Raw genomic sequence first — 17662 nt, 5'->3', positions numbered from 1 at the left:
GGGCAAGGGTCTGCCATGGGACCGCATGGGGTGGGCAGGGCTGTGGGACGGGATCCAGCGGGGTGAGCAGGGGCTGTACGAGTGGGTGTTGAGGGGGTGGGCAAGGGTCTGCCATGGGACCGCATGGGGTGGGCAGAGCTGTGGGACGGGATCCAGCGGGGTGGTCAGGCACGCACAGTGGGACCGAGCAGGGTGGCAGGGGCTGTAGAGCGGGGATGGGGGAGTGAGGCGGGGGGGGCTCTGCCATGGGGGGGGGGGGGGCACGGGCAGGCAGGGACGGAGCCCACGCTGGGGCAGGGGCTGGGCATGCTGGGGGTGCCGGCAGGACCGGTTGTGTCCCACCGCTGGTGGGCTCCCAGAAAGCTGAAACAGGGCACTGTGCTTTTGGTCCAGGTGTGCCAAGAGCAGGCGGGTCCTTGAGGAAAAATACTCTCTGCCCCCTCGTGTCAGGTAAAGATCTGATCCACCCATCGTTGCGTCTCCCGTGCCGCTGCGTGCAGCCCGAGAGGGTTTGGCTGAGAACTGCCCACACTCCTTAACCGCTGTTTCGGGCAACCCAGCCAAGGAGATGGGCAGCTGCAGGCAGCACTGTGGCATACCTCGTCACAGCCCCAGTGAGAGTGTGGACTAACAAACACCTCCCGTGCTGAATCATTACTGTCTGCGTTGATGAGTAGCGTAAGACACGTTTCTGGAGGATTGAAGGGTTGGTTACAAAACCAAATCCTTCTAGTGTAGGCATGTTTCCTGGCCCTGAGTATCAATTCCCAAGATCTGGAGTACATCTTTTTGTACTGTAAAATGTTATCGTACCCAAATGCAATTTTTCACTCTTGAATTCTGTGACACAATAATGGCTGTGTAAGTTATGATAAATCATGTTTGGCACCTGTTTTGTAGGTATATTCTTAATGCATACGATAGCTGAGATAAGCTTTAGGAATAGCTGTCTTGTTTTAGTCCTTTTCAGGACATCTTGTATATATTCAGTGGCCACGATGAAACAAGAGGCTGGTTCTTCCTGCAGAGAAAATGACACCACATCTGCCATGACTAGGGTAGAGATACTTCGCTGTCACTCACTCTTAACCATGCATCACCGATGTATGATGCTAAAGCTGTTTCACTTGAGTACATGGAAATCAGACTTGAGCAAGGAAGGCCAAAGCGAAATGAAAGCGACAGTGCTCATCCCAAGCTTTGTTCACAGTTCTGAAACAGGAGAATAAGTCGGAAGTGTGATGGTTGTTAGGATCGTGCTCCTTTTCAATGTGAAAATCATGCAAACACTAATGAGAACTAACAGTTTAAAGAACCTGGTGTTTTCTCTTTTAAGAGGAACAAATTAAGACAAGGAATCACATTAAAAGACTATTTCTCAATGCATTCTTCTGTTTAGAAAAATTGTCTGCCTTTTTGTTTTTCTTTTTTAAAGATCACTGCTGAGCAAAATGACAGCTGGCTCTGTCTCGGTTCCTCAGGTCATACCACTTCGAATACCTCTTCCAGGGAAGGCTAAACATGAAATAGACACAAATACTCCCATAGAAATAAAATCAGGTATGAATAAGAGCTTTGACTCTATGTAAAACCTTTTCTTATGTGTTCATTTGAAACTTTTAGCCTCTATTCTTTTGTTTGCATTTAATTATGATTTTTATGAATGCCCACTTCCTTAAGGAACTTACAAAATTACCCAACATGTTTTGATACACCAAATATACTTGCACTTAATTTTATGCACTCAAACAATATTATTGACATGAGTTATTTCATATATGTTCGCAGTCTTAATTGCGTCCAAGATCAAGCTCTTAAGCTGTTGCATTTCACTTTGACTGCAAAACCAGTGCTTGAAAGTATCATGTGCCAGGCTCACTCCAAAGGTTTTCCGTACAATTTTTGAAATTACACCTTTCACCGTGGGAGAAAATATCTTTTCTGTCTTTAGAACGGACAAGCTGTTGCAGTTTTCATACAAAACCATTGCACAGCTACTTTATGAAGAGAAATATTGCTTATAATGAAATTGTGTTTGTTGAGTAATTTTTCATGGGAGAAACAGTTTTGGTCTCAAACATTCAGCCATTTATGGAACTGCTTTATTTTGTTTCTGTGAGAAAAATCAAGCACAGTAGTGAGTACTTTGAAGTGTAGAGCTTGTTTTTCACAGGTTGAATACAGTTTGGCTAATTACTTTCTCTCTGTCTTTCAGATACACCTGAGGTCTCCATTTATTACACTTTAGACGGAAGTAAACCAGAACTCATCAGGAAACCTGGCTATGGAGAGCATAACACTTTTAAGTATAAGGGTCCTATCATATTACCAGTTGGGAAAATAACGGTCAAGGCACTGGCAGTTACAAAGTAAGTATCCTGTTTTATTTTAGTTGTATTTTGACAAGGGACAGATATCCCAGTCATGGATTGGAGCCATGCCGTTTAAAGTACTCCATACCTCGCAAACGAGAGATGCTCCTTTCTCCAGCCAGTTTGCAATCCAAGTGATCTTCATGGGTCGCATTGACTTCACTTTCTCATAACACTTTTTATCCATTAAGTGTTTGTGCAGTTGGATTATCTCTCGGATGTTTATCTCCTGGGCTGGGGATGTAGGCCAATGATCTGTAGAGGCTGTGCGTGAGAAACTAATAAAATATACTATACTTAGAGCTCAATCCTTTTGAGCGTGATCATAAAAAATGCCAGAGGAACTAGTATGGTGCTTTCTGGGGTCATCCAGTGATTCAGCAGATTTATGGAAGTTGGTCTTCCCAGGAATCTGCTTAGTTTCTCTTGAAGAAGCACAGAATGCTAAACCTCACAGCTTAAGTACAATGTTAGTACAATGGCAAAGTACAAGGGTAAAGTAAAAATACAATACATAGAAGGAAAACTGGATTTTGCTGCACAGCCACTGACTTTCTCCAAACTAACTTCATGCTTAGAGACAGAGAGAGGACACGTATTCTCTGTCTATACCCTGTTGTATTATCTTTTATTTTCAAGGGAGCGGAAACTTCCACTCCAGCTGGGGATTTGTGCTTGCTGTTCCCCACTATTAGCACCCGCAGGTAGCTTTTGCTTGTGTCTGCACTGGAATATAACAACACAAACCTAGGCCTATGTGTATTTTCTGATATCACTACATGGATTAACACTTGTTTCCAGTATGTTTTTATTAAGACATTTTCAGGAGGGCTAAATAGATGCTCTAGAACGACAATAAATCCTAAATGAATGCTTTGGTCATTTACAGCCATTTTAATGTTACTGCTGTAATTTAATAAATGGTAGAGCATGACAGTTGTTATATCAAATGAACAGGATGCTACCTGCTGCTTGACTGCAAAAATGAAAATGGTATTATGAATGGAAGAAAGTCTTAATCTCCTCTATTTTCTGTGATGCTGGCAAACAGTAGTTACCCCAGAAAGCAGATATAGGAGTATCAAGAGTCTTACATGTAAAAGATGTTGAAGGATTAAAATATTCATACATTTTATTGGTAACTTCTTAGTGTGCACATTTTAAACTGAAAATACATTTAAAAAAGAACAAAACAAAGCAGTAGTTACTAAGAGTATTGCCCAGTATTATACTTATTAACTGAAATAATGACTCGCAAGCTTGGAAGAGGTGTACCAGCAAATGAGCCACGTTCATCAGTGATTTACTTTTTGCTACACATGGGTTTGTGGCCTGTGTATAGTTTTATGAACATTGATTTTCAGGGATGGCAGGGAGAGTACAGTTGTAACAAAGGTATTTCTGGTAGACTACAAGCAACCAAACATCCTCTTCTCTGTTGAAGACAATGACAAGAATTTCCTAAAAGATATCGCCACACAGGCAAGTTTTAGCAAATTTAACTCCCTGTCTGAATATAAAATGTTGTATGTGTGGTATTACTTAGAGATTAAACCTTGATTGCCTATACTTTTTATATATTTTATTACCTCCGTTTGCTCATCTTTGCTGCCTCAGTCCTTTTTGTAACACTAAAATTTCAAGGGGACAATTTTTTTTTCTTCTTCACTGGTCTTTCATTACCAGTTCAGGTCAAATATTTTTAAAACACATTTATCATTTAAGATTTTCAAATGCTTGCCTTGAAAATAAGCATGTACTTTTAAAATCATAAAAAATAACTATAGCAGAGGGGATTAGAGCAAAACCAAATATTTCATTTGGAATTCAAATGGAATTACTTTTTAGGAGAGGGAAGGTGGGATGTTTACTACAAAACCAAAGAAGAATGGAGTGAATGTGGAAATTAAGCCTGCCTGGAGTGAAGCACCCCAAGATTTTCAAGGTACAGTATTACTTCATAAGACTGAAATAGACTTCTGTCTTAGCTGAAAATAGGCAGTGTAAGGTTCTCCTCTTATATCATTGGTAAAATATGGGTAATTTCAAAACCATCTCAGAAGACAGAACATCTTCTGGGAATTCCAATTTCAATTGCTCAACACTGTCAATAGAGAACAAAAATTAACTTCCATACATATCACACTACCTCTTAAAACATATTAAAAAGTCATTCATTTCTGAGCAACATAACAAGGCCCAGTCTATATTTCCCTTTGTGCCAGAAAATGCTGTTAAATTGATGGGATTGCAAATCTTTTACAGAGTTCCTTACTGATACTTGCTTGCAGTAAGATTCCAAAATAAGTACACAAAGCAGAAATGAAAGCTTGACCCAGATTTTCTCTATAGATGAAGCCTGTTATTCCATGGTAATGGCAATGGGACTGTTTAAGAGCCGGGAATCATATTAATGTTTACTCATTAATTTACTCTTCGGAGCTGGGGTATTTTTGAGCATGCAGGAAGGAAGAAAACTGTAAATAGAGAAAAATACAAAAGTAAGCTCTTTCAGAGAGGACTGAGGTTTCTTCTAGTTTAATTTCCTGTAATTCCGTGCAGCTTATTTGAACCCAAAATCTGGATGTCAGATACGTTTTCGAATATGCTTAGCTATTGGAATTTAAAATGAGAGTATGTAATATTAATGATAAGATATATGTTAACTGCATGAAGTGAATGACAGTGGAATAACAGGATCGTAATTTTAGACTTGGAAACAGAAAGAAAGACTGCTCACAGGTCCCTGCAAGGACCACAGCTCCTTGCCAGTCATTTGGAAACAACAGAGTATGGAGAGGAATCCATCTCAGCACTACCAGTAGAGTCGTTACAGGTAAGCAAAGGGGTGTTGAGGAAAACTGTAAAAGGCTGTCATCAGAACTGAGCTCTAAAAAATAAAGATGTGAAGATTTGTGATCATTCTGATATAATCTCTCAGAAATTAATGCCTTTGGCTGTATTATACAGTACTAATTTAAATTTACTGGTAATGACACACTGGAATAGGAATGCCCAAAGCCGTACACCATTACAGTAAGGACAAAGCCAGGCAAAGCAAATTAACAATGCCTGCATTCCTACTAATTCTCTTCTAATACATTACTGAATCTGCAATTAGCAAATAATTATTGCTATAGGTTGGCAAGTTGGTATTTAAAACTTAATATTCAGTAACACTGTCTTGGAAGTAAAGAGCAAGACATTGATTTATTTTTATTGGAAGAAGCTGTGGGTCCTTAATGCAGCTAATGGGGGAATCAAGAGTAGCAGATATTCCTTAAAGTAATGCATTTCAGTGCAGTTTGTCTCAAATAACATCTTTAGCTGATTTAGCTACTCTTACATGTGTTTTGCAAATATGCGCTTACTCAGGCTAAAGAATTACCTTTATTTCAGTTTGCTAGTTCTTCTGCAGTGACTAGCCGGAAAAGCTTAGCAAGCACACAGGTGGCAAGGATCCAGAGGGAAACAGATTTCCTCAAGTAAGTGACTTCTCCTTTTTACATATTTGTCCTTGGAAAGTAACTGAGCAATTGCCTTTTGCAACCAAGTTGATAATGCTGTGGGGCTCTATAAAAATGAGGAAAGCAAAGACAGACTCATAACTAGAGAATGTGATCTAGGTAGGGCTTTGAAAATTCTTTCTCTTATATATAGTTTTATTTACATCTCACCATACACAGTTATCGACTATCTTATCATCCTTTAAAAGAAAAATTCCTAACACCTGTAGGATCAGAGGAAAAGCTGTCTTTTCAAATTAGAGTACAGCCCTCACTGCTGTAGGTTAAAACTGCTCACTGGAGTGGTCTCACAGAACATTAGTGCTTATCAACATTGAAAGGGTTACGTGACCTACATCAGTGGTTCCCCATGTTGCAGCAGTGAGGCCTGATACAGACTGCGTGTCAGGAGACTTGTTTACCTCACATGGTGAGGAAGAAAGTATGAAACTCCATAGCAGCCAGAGAGCTTTCTACCTTGCAAAGCTGTTTGGAGTTCAGAACCTCACATCGTGGATGCTGGGACATGGTATGGTGGACCATCATAGCTTGGAAACCACAACTAAGAAATCAGTGGCCTAAGTCCTGTCACAACGGGTTCCAGATTAATCATTATTATGCAGCAGTACAATACCAAAACAAGCTCAGCCAGTTTGCTCTTATTTTCAGATGTGCACACTGTTCTGCACCTCGCCTGTCTGACCCCTTGGCTCACTTCTGTCAGGAATGTGGATCTCCTATCCCACCCGTGCCAGTACGTCGCTTCCCACCCCCTGAAGGGGCGCAGGTCAGCAAAACATCATAACAAACAACAAATCCTCTTTGGAGAAACCAACTTCCTCAGCAAATTACACATTCAGTGCTGGCAAAACCATTATTTAGTCACACTTTCATTTGGGAAGCTGATTGCTTTATTTTGTTCAATACCTTTAGCGGTGGACCCGATGTAATTCTTAAATGATGGGCAAAATTAACCATAGATTGCTTCAAGTGCCTTATATTTTAATAAGGATAACAATGAAAAAGTAAATTGTGCTTTATTCACTTGTGCCAGGAAACATCACCAAATTCAGATTCCTCCTCACCCTGCAACAACAACCACCATATCTTCAGGACCTGCATATGCATCTTATTCCATTGCTAACTAGTGCAGTTAGTTAGTTAGTAACTAGTGCCTATGTCATGGCTGTGGAAGATCCATCCAATATGCCTGAATCATTAAACGGTGGCATGTGTGGGCATATGTAAGAGCACCGAGTTTTTACAGTGATGCCTGTAACTATCTTCTCTAAGCTCTTCCCAAGAGATAATAACCTGATCTAACAAGTCAATGGTGTATTTTTTTTCCTGTATCATCAGAAAGTTGTCTTGTCTGGGGCAATGCTGTAGTTTCAAGTGATGGCTGAGAATATTCAGCACCTCTTTAGATTAGGTTCATAATTAGGAGGATTTGAACTACCTGCACATATTTTATAGTAGCATTTTAAATTTACTGAAAATTAACTTAGTACCTTTCTGGCATATTTTTAGTAGTCAGTAAAGCATTCTCTTTCCAGTTGTCTTCATATTTTCTCAATAGCCTTTGATCTTTAAGGATCAATATCAGTATCTGTTGCTGTCAGTTGCTATGTTTCCAGTGACTTTGCTGCTGATGTAGACTCTAACCAGGAAAATACTGAAAATCTCATTATAACCTTAATGATCTCATTGTGGTCCTTAACATGATGTGATGTGGCTTTTTCTTCAGATGGCACCATGTCTTGAATGCAGACATCTTGTGCCAATGAATACACCCACGTGCATTGTATGTGAGTCGCCAATAGCCCCACAGCTGCAGCCTCAAACCAACAACTGCATAAAGGTACTTGAGAATAAATACAACAAAATAGCAATTTACCTCCTGGCACGCATTTTTCTAACAGATGACTTCATTACAAATATTTTGATCCAACTTGGGTTTGTGTAATTACATTATGACAGCTTTAAGAGTTAGTAGGATTAAAAACACCTTGAATAGAAACAATCATTAAAGGTAAACCACATAAGCTCAGGAAGGCATGCTGAAGAGCACGTGATGTAGCAGTCTGAATGACAGGAATGCATGTGCTTGTGTTCAGTAGAGAGATATTCTATGATTCTATGATTTATGGCCTTAGTGTTACTAAGCATTTTAAGTTTATTAAATATGTCCTCATTACTCTGCTTACCTCATTTGATTGTAAGTGCTTAGCACAGATGTGCTGGCAGGACTGGGGCAGTGGGTATATGCCCCAAACTTTAGAGCGCAGTCTTGATCAATGATCCAAAAGTGCTGGTGGTCTTAACTAGGCAAAACTTGCCCTACAAAATACTCCCTACCCAGGGGTATGGGGACCCAAGTAGGCACCCTCCTCGATCCCCCCAGTCAGGGGAAAGGGTGCGAGGAGGAGAGGACTGATACTGCATGTCCACAATTGGCTGCAGAGCTGGTGTCAGCAACAAGGTTTTGGTTTCTATGATAGTGGACCCTGTTTGAGGATCAACATCTCCTTAGGAGAGATGAGATCCACCTCACAGGGCAAAGGTATCTTTGCCAGCAGGAGAGCTGGGCTAGTAAGAAGGGTTTTAAACAAGAAACAACAGGGGAGGGAGGGTTACCAGCAGCCCTGTGAGGGCACGATGGACAGGGCTGACAAGCAAAGGGTTTGGGGTGATGTGGACAAAAGGGAACACTTAATCAACAAAACAGAGCTTAAGTGAGGTTGCCTCAAGCATTTGCATGTAAGCAAGGAAGTGCCTATAAGGCAGCATGATGGGGAAACTCCCCTAGACCCTTTCTGTGAAATCAGCATGCTGGGGTCCTTCTCTGAAGCGCCTGTACACTAACGCAAGCAGTACGGGGAGTAAACTCAAGGAATTAGAGATCTGTGTGCAGTTGCAGGGCTATGATCTTGATGGGACCACACAGACATGGAGGGATGGCTCGCATGACCGTATGGGTGACATCGTAGTGGGTGTCTGCTGTAGACCACCTGACCAGGAAGAACCAGTGGATGAGGCCTTCTACAGACAGCTAGAAGTAGGCCCACATTTGCAGGTCCTGGTCCTCATGGGGGACTTTAAGCACCCTGATATCTGCTGGAGGAACAACACAGCAGGGCATAAGCAATCCAGGGGTTCCTGGAAAGCACTGATGACAACTGTTTGACACAAGTGATACAGGAGCCAGTGAGGAAGGGTGCTCTGCTGGGTCTCATACTTACAAAGAAGGAAGGGCTTCTTGGGGATATGAAGGTCAAAGACAGCCTTGGCAGCGATGACCACAAGATGGTGGAGTTCAGGACCCTGAGAGGAAGGAGCAGGGGCAAAAAGCAAGATCACGGCCCTGGACTTTAGGAGAGCAGACTTTGGCCTCTTCAGGGATCTGCTTGAAAAAGTCAAATGATATCCTGGGCTGCATTTAGGAAGCGTGGTGCCAGCAGGTAAAGGGAGGTGATCCTTCCCCTCTACTCAGCATTAGGAGAGGCCGTATCTGGAGTACAGTGTCCAGTTCTGGGCTCCCCAGTACAAGAGAGACATGGACATACTAGAGAGAGCCTAACAAAGAGCCGCTAAGATGATTAAGGAACTGGAGCATCTGGAGGAAAGCCTGAGAGAGCTGGGACTGTTTAGTCTAGGGAAGAGAAGGCTTGGGGGAATCTCATCAATGTATGTAAATATCTGAAGGGAGGGTATAAAGACGACAGAGCCAGGCTCTTTCCAGTGATGCCCAGTGACAGGACCAGAGGTGATGGGCACAAACTGAAACACAGGAGGTTCCCTCTGAACGTCAGGAAACACTTTTTTATTGTGAGGGTGACTGGGCACTGGCACAGGTTGCTTAGAGAGGTTGTGGAGTCTCCATCCTTGGAGATATTCAAAAGCCATCTGGACATGGTCCTGGGCAACCTGCTCTGGGTGGTCCTGCTTGAGCAGGGCGGGGTTGGACCTCCAGAGGTCCCTTCCAACCTCAACCATTCTGTGGTTCTGTGATAATTGCAAGGGAACATTTTTGGAAAGAGAAGGATGCTGAAAAGAAACTATTGACTGAAGACTATCAGATAACAAAGGAGATTGATAATCTGAGGCAGTTATCAGCTTGATGTCAAAGTAGATTATAGACATTGGCCAAATTTAATGTTTTATGACAACCTTCATGTAGGTGCAAAGACAAACCTGAACTACTTGGTGCCAACAATCAAAATATCAGACTCATTATTCTTAGCCCTGGTGGAAACTAACTTGTTGATAGTGACCGTGCTAAGATCTTTTAGGGCACCCTCATGATATATTATTATTATTGTTGTTGTTGTTGTTATTATTATTAATTTTCCTTGCAGATAGTGGACTACCTGTTTTGTGTGAGTGCAGTGACTAAGCAAACTGACACTAATACATAAAAAGATCTGGAGGTATTGATGCTGGATATCCTGAGGGAACTGTACCATAGTTTTTAAAAATTGTCACCAAGATATGTAGATTTGTGATGACCAGGCAATATGGCCTAACTAAAGTCTGAAGCCCACAGCACAGACTTGAAGGATCTCCTCTATCTGCAGGGCTGAATAACCACAGCACTTTGTAAGATCAAGTCCTCCTCTTCTTATTGCTGTTCACAGTTTTCAAATACTATGTGAAATATATTCTTTCTCTATTTAAAAGGGTAAAGTAATTTGTCAGGCGTGTGGCACAGGAAATCCTCTTCACCATAAACACTGTGTGACTTGTGAAAGCAAACTGCCTGAAATACAGACGGTAAGGCTTCTTGCATCAATCACACTAGGGTTAATCAAATCAAAGCATAACATTATTTTTCTTTGGAAAACTGAAGTCATATCCCTGTGTGCCTATGTTACAAAAGCAGAGAATCCCTCCCCCATGCCATATTCAAGCCCAGTACTCCCACAGATGCTCCATCACAAATGTCCAGCTAAACATAAGCGTATCGTATACCTTTAAGTTTCTCCTGTGGAGGTTGGGATTGCAAATGCCGTTGTGAAAGCTCAGAAGGCTCTTAGAAAATGGGTAGTCTTGGCTCCAAGGGAGTCTTGTCTGTGTTCAGATTATTTCCAATTGCAATAGAAAACTTGAGTATATACATCAGGAAGATCATTCTCATTGATTTCAATTATTTTGTGAAAATAAAATATTCTTTTACATTATTTTTCTTACCTCCATTTGCTGCTTCCCCTGCGTGCATACAGCTACTATGCTTGTATTTGGCTGTGACTCTGCACAGAGGTGAGAAAAGCAACAGTAAATGTTCCCCCTAAAATTGCTGTCTGTTTCAACTCCCCATTTAGCTTGCTCATTTGGTTCCTTAGAAGAATTTTACTTTCACTTCTGAAGATGAAAGTCTTGTATGAAAACCTTATGGTACATTTAACTTCTCCAGGTTGTGATAAATACAGAAATGAGAGAAGAATAATGATCTGCAAGTTAAAATCTTCTGATTATATTGGCAACATCCTGAGTTCTAAAACTGTCAGTAGCTAGAGGCAAAGGTCTCTTGTATAGCCACTGAGGTGTCATTTCAAAGTGAACTTCAGTAGGAATCTGTACTTACCTGAGATAAACATGTTTAACTGCTTCACTGAATGTAGATATTAATATGTAGCTGCATACGTAGTTAGGCATATGACTTGAGTGGTGAGACCTGTAGTCGCTAAGAGAGAAAGTTAAATGCTTAATGAATTATTATTAATAGTAATCAGACTTCTACTAATAGTAGTGATTAGTGATAACAATAGTCATTCCTGAATAATTAATTAGTAATAATGCTGATATTACTATTAATGGTTATTAAATAATTTAGATTAAGAACATGTTTAGACTTGTGCTCTTGTAAATTTTGTCTTCCAAATGAACCCCCAGGTTACATCATTCAAATTGCAATGCAGGCCACAGATGAAAATAGGGCTATTTCGTCTTTGCTTACTTGCTGTTGCGGTGTCTGTAATCGAAATAGTTTTCCTTGGGTTCTATTCCTTACCCATATTCCTGACTTGCAGAGAAAATAAACTGCATAAAGCCCTGAGGCAAAACCTAACAAAATATTTAAGACCTATTTGTCCTAACTAGGATCTATAATCAGCCTCTAGAAGTTTCAGCTGAAAAATCTGTTTTCTTTTGCATACTCATATAAGTTAATTGTAGTAGGAAAGCCAGGTAATATATAACTTGTATGAGGTAAAAGAGTGCAAAAAAATGTTTATGTAGCAAATACCAAACGGAGAGAAAACTCATTGCCTGAACACACTCTCCCTGCCATACTACTACAAAGAAAGGTACAAAGAAAAATAGCTGTTTGTGTTCTGGATTTGAAAATATAAGTTATCAGCAGAGAAACCTCCTCTTAACTTCGAGTGTACTTATACATGGGGCTATATTAATAAATACTCAGTGTAAAAGGACATGATTGATAAGGAAATAAATTTTTTTTGTGCTCAGTTCTGCTAAAAATATTTTAAAATTAATTAATGCCACATTTTACTGTGGTTTTGTAATGAAAAAAATTACAGGTTAGATCCAAGTCAGTCTGTTGCTTATTCTAAGTTGAAACAATTCTTTTAGGCTGAATATTACTTTACGTTATCAAAGTAGCTTGCTTTCCTCTTTCACCTTACTTGGCTTGTGAACTTTTCTTCATAAGAAGTATTTTCTCCCTAATGCTTTTTTTGTTTTATTAGCCCATGTTTGGAGGAGACACCCCCTCGCCTTATCTCAGTAAGCAAAGGAAGACAGTTTCGTGCTCAAAATGCAATCATGTTAACCAATGGGATGCCCGTTTCTGTGACCGGTGTGGAGCCAAGGCACGTGCTCTCAGTGTTTGCGTTGACAAATCTGTTTTTACTCATCTGTGACCTGCAGCAATTTCAAACTTATCTTTGCAAAACTTTTGTCAGTTAGTACATAGCTTATTATTATCAAAATACTTGCTTAGAGCACATGGGATTATACAAAGAAAAATTAAAGGCTTAGATGACATCCTAACCCCACGTCAGTCAGCAACTTAAGGGTTTAGAGATGTAAACAAATTACCATGGGTCAATGAGCATCAGCTCATTGCATCAGTTGAGATGCAATAGCTGTGTACTCTGCCAAAGTAACCTATCCATCAAAGGTTAAAGTATAGGCTAACCTAATGCAAGTTTTCCCATATCTACTCTGGGCTATGATCACCTATACAGGTAATCAGCAGAGATGAGACGATGCATGCAATTTTTTTTGACTGAAGGCCTCATTAACTTCACTGAAGACAAGTACTTTCTCCTAACTGCTGCTCAGTAGAGCTTTTGCATGGTACAATCAATGTAAACAATTTCCTCTGGTATATATTTTTGTAAGTATAGTGTTTCAGGCTAAGATCACACTTGAGGAGAATTTTTTTTTTTTTTCTGTGAGCTGAGTCTACATAAAATTTTAAACACTCCCCTATATGCATACATAACCATTGGTCCTGTACCGTACCAGGGGACTTGGGGTGGTGGGGGTAGCGTTAGAATTGACCAGGAAAGAATTGCAGTCAATATTCAACATCAGAGCACACACTAGTAATGACAGGGCTCTGCCAAAGAAAATAAATATTTTTGAAAGTGTATGTTGAAAAAATAACATACCAAAATGCTAGATCTGTCTGAAAAAATGTTTGCCTCCATAGCACAGTGCTGAGATAGCTGAAGATTTACTGTATTGCATCTGCCAGTGTGTTAGCAGTCTGGTATCCTGGTTAATATTTCTAATCTAATAGCTTTAGGTAGTGCTACTTTTACTTCCTTTTAATTCACGTCACTGCTTTTATCTTTCCTGAAGCATGCATCATGTGTTTCTGTAGTGACAAGCGTTTCATTCCACTTTCCAGCCTGGACCTCCTCCATCCTACTTTACTTGTTTCAAGTGTGGTACAAGCAACCGTCCATACGCTCGCTTCTGTGGGTCCTGCGGTGTTTACATAGAGCCCCCATCAAGGGTGGGTTCTCAGAACGGCAGTCTCATGGATGCTGGGGACTCATTGGGATTTTCTGAGGTAAGACACACAGTATTATAAAGCCGGGCTTGAACACAGCTAAAAGGCTAGTCCACTGCGGGTATAGATCGGCACAACTCCATTCATTTCCTCTTTGAGACAACGTTGTGGTCTGTGAGCAAGCTGAGGGCAAAACCGAGGATATGTTTATTCTGCGAACTGCTTTCTGCCAAAACATAGCCTTAGCCAAAGGCCTTAATCCAGCCTTATTCTAAATAGGAAAGTGAGAAACAACCAGCTTTTCGAAAGTCTTAGCTCTTTAAGTACTTTTATCTTATTACTTGTGAATTATTTGTGTCCTGCCGATACAAGGTATTCTTTCATGCATATGTAACAGTGCTTTGAAAACTCTGTTTTAAGAAAGACCATAATACTTAGCAAGGCCAGCTTTCGTCCTACAAAAGCATACATGTCATTCTGCTGGCAATCATGAAGAGTTTTGCTTTTGCTTGAATATTTGTGATAAGTTGCTTCATTGTTACAGACTGGTAATTAAAATCAAGAATTGTTACTGATTCTTCCCACTAGCTTTTTCATTCCTTTACAATTTTGTATACTGTTCTAGTTAATTTCTGCTTGTAAGCCATTTAGTTATATCTAATTATATTACTTACACTTTTCCTTCCCCTCACTCCCCACAGGCTAAACAATTTCAAGCTCAAGTTGCCTGGCAGCCTCTTCCTATTTCCTTGCCCAAATCAAGGGCAGAACGAAAAGAAAGAGAAGATAAAGGAACCCAAACCATTGGACTTTTTTACCCATCTAGCAAACTGTTGGAAAAGAAGGAGCTTGAGCTGATTTCACAAAAAGAAAAGCTGGAAAAGATGAGTGATCATAAGCCTCTCCTGACGGCCATCAGTCCTGGAAAAGGTTAGGAGTTTTGATTTTATGTTTCTAAACAAAGCTGCAAGGTATGACCTTGCTTTTTCTTGAAAAGATTATAGGCTATGGAATGTGGCATCAGTAGGACACTGATTTACATCTTTACAAGTCTGTCTTCCCACCAGTCACTTGTAAATGCAGTGCCTTAGAATTCAGATCACTGATCTCTACCAACAACTAAAAGAAAGCCTATCAGCAATATCAAAATTATGGTTACTGACCCCTGTGCAGCCTCAGTAATTTGCTAGTAGTTTGATTTCCTCAGATCCTACAAGATCAGGGGTAGGTGTGCTATATTTGAATTGGAAACCACTGAACAACCACCCCACCTCCCAGCACCCTCCCCACCCCACGCAATATGAAGCTCAGTTAGTACTGCGATAGGGCCTGCTGGGAGTATGGTTAAATGAAACTCTGAGACACAGGGGATCGTAGCTCTTGAAAAATATGATGAGGCTTGTCTACGTGAAGAACTTGTTTGGGGTGCTGTTGTGGAATAAATTATAGATGTTTTGGAAGCGAAGGAAACTAAACTAGAGAAAGGGATTCTTAACAGGATTACAAAAAAATAGCGTTGGTAGAAACCTTGAGAGCTCTTGTAGGCTCCATCTTCCAGCCCCACAAAGGTATCAGGACATCTACGTCGCTCATTGCAGAGACCGTCCATGCACAGACTAGTGTATCGGTACTGCAAACGATTTTGCTTCACAGTCCCTGGTTTGGTCAGTCAGTTCTTTGTGGAATCACTTGATTGTTTGCTGTCATTAAAAAGTTTGCAATTTTTAGAGATTTTAGTTTTACTATCCTGGGAAAACTCCAACTTGAGCTTTCCGGATCCCAAACCCTTGAAGACAGTCCATCAGTATTAATTAGGGACCTAATAAATGGCCCAATTTGCAAAATTGTCTTTAATCTCACAGGTCAGTCCAGCTGTGCAGTCTGGAGAATAAGTTAATTTTAAATCACTACAGCATCAAACCATGGTTACTCTTTTTGATCTGCTTTCCCATCTCTAGCCCTTTTCTACAATCAGAGAGTCAACCCCTCAGGCTGTTATTGTAGTAATCTATCTATTGGGTAGAAAAAGTCACTAATGAATGTTAGAATTTCCTGTTTTGACTCTGTCTATAAATTGCCAGATGATGCACTTTTATTTTTAAAAATATCACTAGGGAAATCTCTTTTCCTACTCCTTTGCTCTGAAATGTGGCGTGTTCTCCTAGACATCACTGTAGGAAATACAACACTTGACTCAACATGTCAGGAAGCTTAATCTAGTCAGAGATAATAAAGGATTGGCCTGGAATAGTGCTGAGAGAAAAAAAAAAAAAAGTAGCACTGAACATTCATGTATCTCTATCAGAAGTACAGCTCTTGACTTGTGAGTGAGAACTCCTTTCACTGGGAAAGGTTGGGAAGAAAATCTGAACTGCTTTTGAACTATGTTAATTTTTGTCCATTTAAGCAGAGGTAACTTTGTTGAAGTTGCACTATGTAATGTATTCTCCTTTAGAGCCTGCCAAGGACTGAGGAACGTGTTTCATTCTATAAATCAATAAATGTCTGTTACAGTCAAGTCTTTCATGCTGTTCCCTTTCCTTGATGCTGAGCTGTATATATGGCTTGAAACTACATGTATCAACAAGACCATACACTATCACCCAGGAAAATCTTGTTTATATGCGCCAAATACGTCCATTATTTCTTCAATTCAAATAGTATCAGACATTTGATACTGAAGTTTTTAAATAAAAGTGATTAAATAAGGTTGGGGGTTCTTTTATTTCTCGACCTATCAGCCATTAACTAACCTTCTTTTCTTTTGTGAAGATTAAAAAAACCAGTTAGGACAGGGGGAAATAACGGCAGTACCAAAACACTAATCCTCTGATGTGTACTGTATTTCTTTTTTTGCTGTACTTTGTTTTGAACAGCAGCCAAGTCATTTACCAGGTAAACTTTACAAAGAAGCCTCCCCTTTTCTACTGTAACAAACAGTAAATCAGTGTGATATAGGTGTAATCAACTATTGACAGCATGAATTCAAGTACTCCATCAGTGCTGCCAAAAGTCCTTTTAGATGTAATAAAACGTCAAACATGCAAGAATATGTTCCCAGCCATCTGGATTTTTTGAAATAAAATCTGGGGATCTAGGCTAGTTATGAACCAGTTTATTGCAAATAATGACAACTTCTCTGGTGGGATCACTTACCAAGTAGTAGTCTAGCTTAGATTTTTTTAATAACTATTTTCAACTTGTATTAGTTTCTGCATGTGAGACCATGGCAGGGAACAACTTATGTGGCTCTGTGGATCCTTTTTTTTTATATTCCTTTAAAACTGCCTAACAAATAAGACTTGCTGGTTTAGTTTGTCATAGTTTCTACCAGTTCGATCTTGGAAGAGACCTCCAAGCACAAAAAGCCTTGTGCACTTGCCTTTTCTTGTAGAAGTCAGAGCAGCACTTTTCTTCTGACTTGGCTTCTTTTCAATTTTGAGCTTCACTTAACATGAAGGGAGGGAAAAGGTCAGAGCAACTTCATTGTGTAACTTAAACAAGGTTACCAAGCCTACACAATTTATTTACAACAGAATAAATCATACTCTACTTTCCATAAGTATGCTCAAAAATAAAATTAGTCAGATCCTGATAACAATCCCTTAAGAATGAGAACAAGTCCTTTTGTTTCTTTCTCTGATGAAAACAGAACATTGCTTCAGAAATGGACATACTGCAAAAACTCTAAATGGCTTAAGATGAGTTTTGAATCCAGGCACATTCAGCCCCTCATGTTTCATGCCCTGTACCAGCATAAAGGAATCCTGACTCTCTCCCAGAGATCCTGACAGGCAAAA

The 17662-nt window shown here is 40.1% G+C and overlaps 1 protein-coding gene across 1 annotated transcript in view; it reads left to right on the top strand.

Moving 5' to 3' along the window:
• The first annotated feature begins 1451 nt into the window (after positions 1–1451).
• DZANK1 (double zinc ribbon and ankyrin repeat domains 1) overlaps positions 1452–17662 on the top strand; it is a 24469-nt gene continuing 8258 nt past the window's right edge. Inside the window, exons 1-12 of the mRNA XM_009329484.1 lie at positions 1452–1560; positions 2216–2369; positions 3737–3854; positions 4221–4317; positions 5084–5208; positions 5772–5857; positions 6548–6665; positions 7626–7739; positions 10559–10651; positions 12586–12708; positions 13758–13922; positions 14564–14792. Coding sequence (XP_009327759.1) covers positions 1452–1560; positions 2216–2369; positions 3737–3854; positions 4221–4317; positions 5084–5208; positions 5772–5857; positions 6548–6665; positions 7626–7739; positions 10559–10651; positions 12586–12708; positions 13758–13922; positions 14564–14792 — 1531 coding nt within the window. The remainder of the gene's footprint in view (positions 1561–2215; positions 2370–3736; positions 3855–4220; positions 4318–5083; positions 5209–5771; positions 5858–6547; positions 6666–7625; positions 7740–10558; positions 10652–12585; positions 12709–13757; positions 13923–14563; positions 14793–17662) is intronic.

This window comes from Pygoscelis adeliae, unplaced genomic scaffold (genome assembly GCF_000699105.1).
Source record: "Pygoscelis adeliae isolate BGI_AS28 unplaced genomic scaffold, ASM69910v1 Scaffold118, whole genome shotgun sequence".
NCBI classification, from domain to species: domain Eukaryota; kingdom Metazoa; phylum Chordata; class Aves; order Sphenisciformes; family Spheniscidae; genus Pygoscelis; species Pygoscelis adeliae.
The sequence above is the reverse complement of the archived record's forward strand: the minus strand, read 5'-3'. Positions and strand labels throughout refer to the sequence as shown.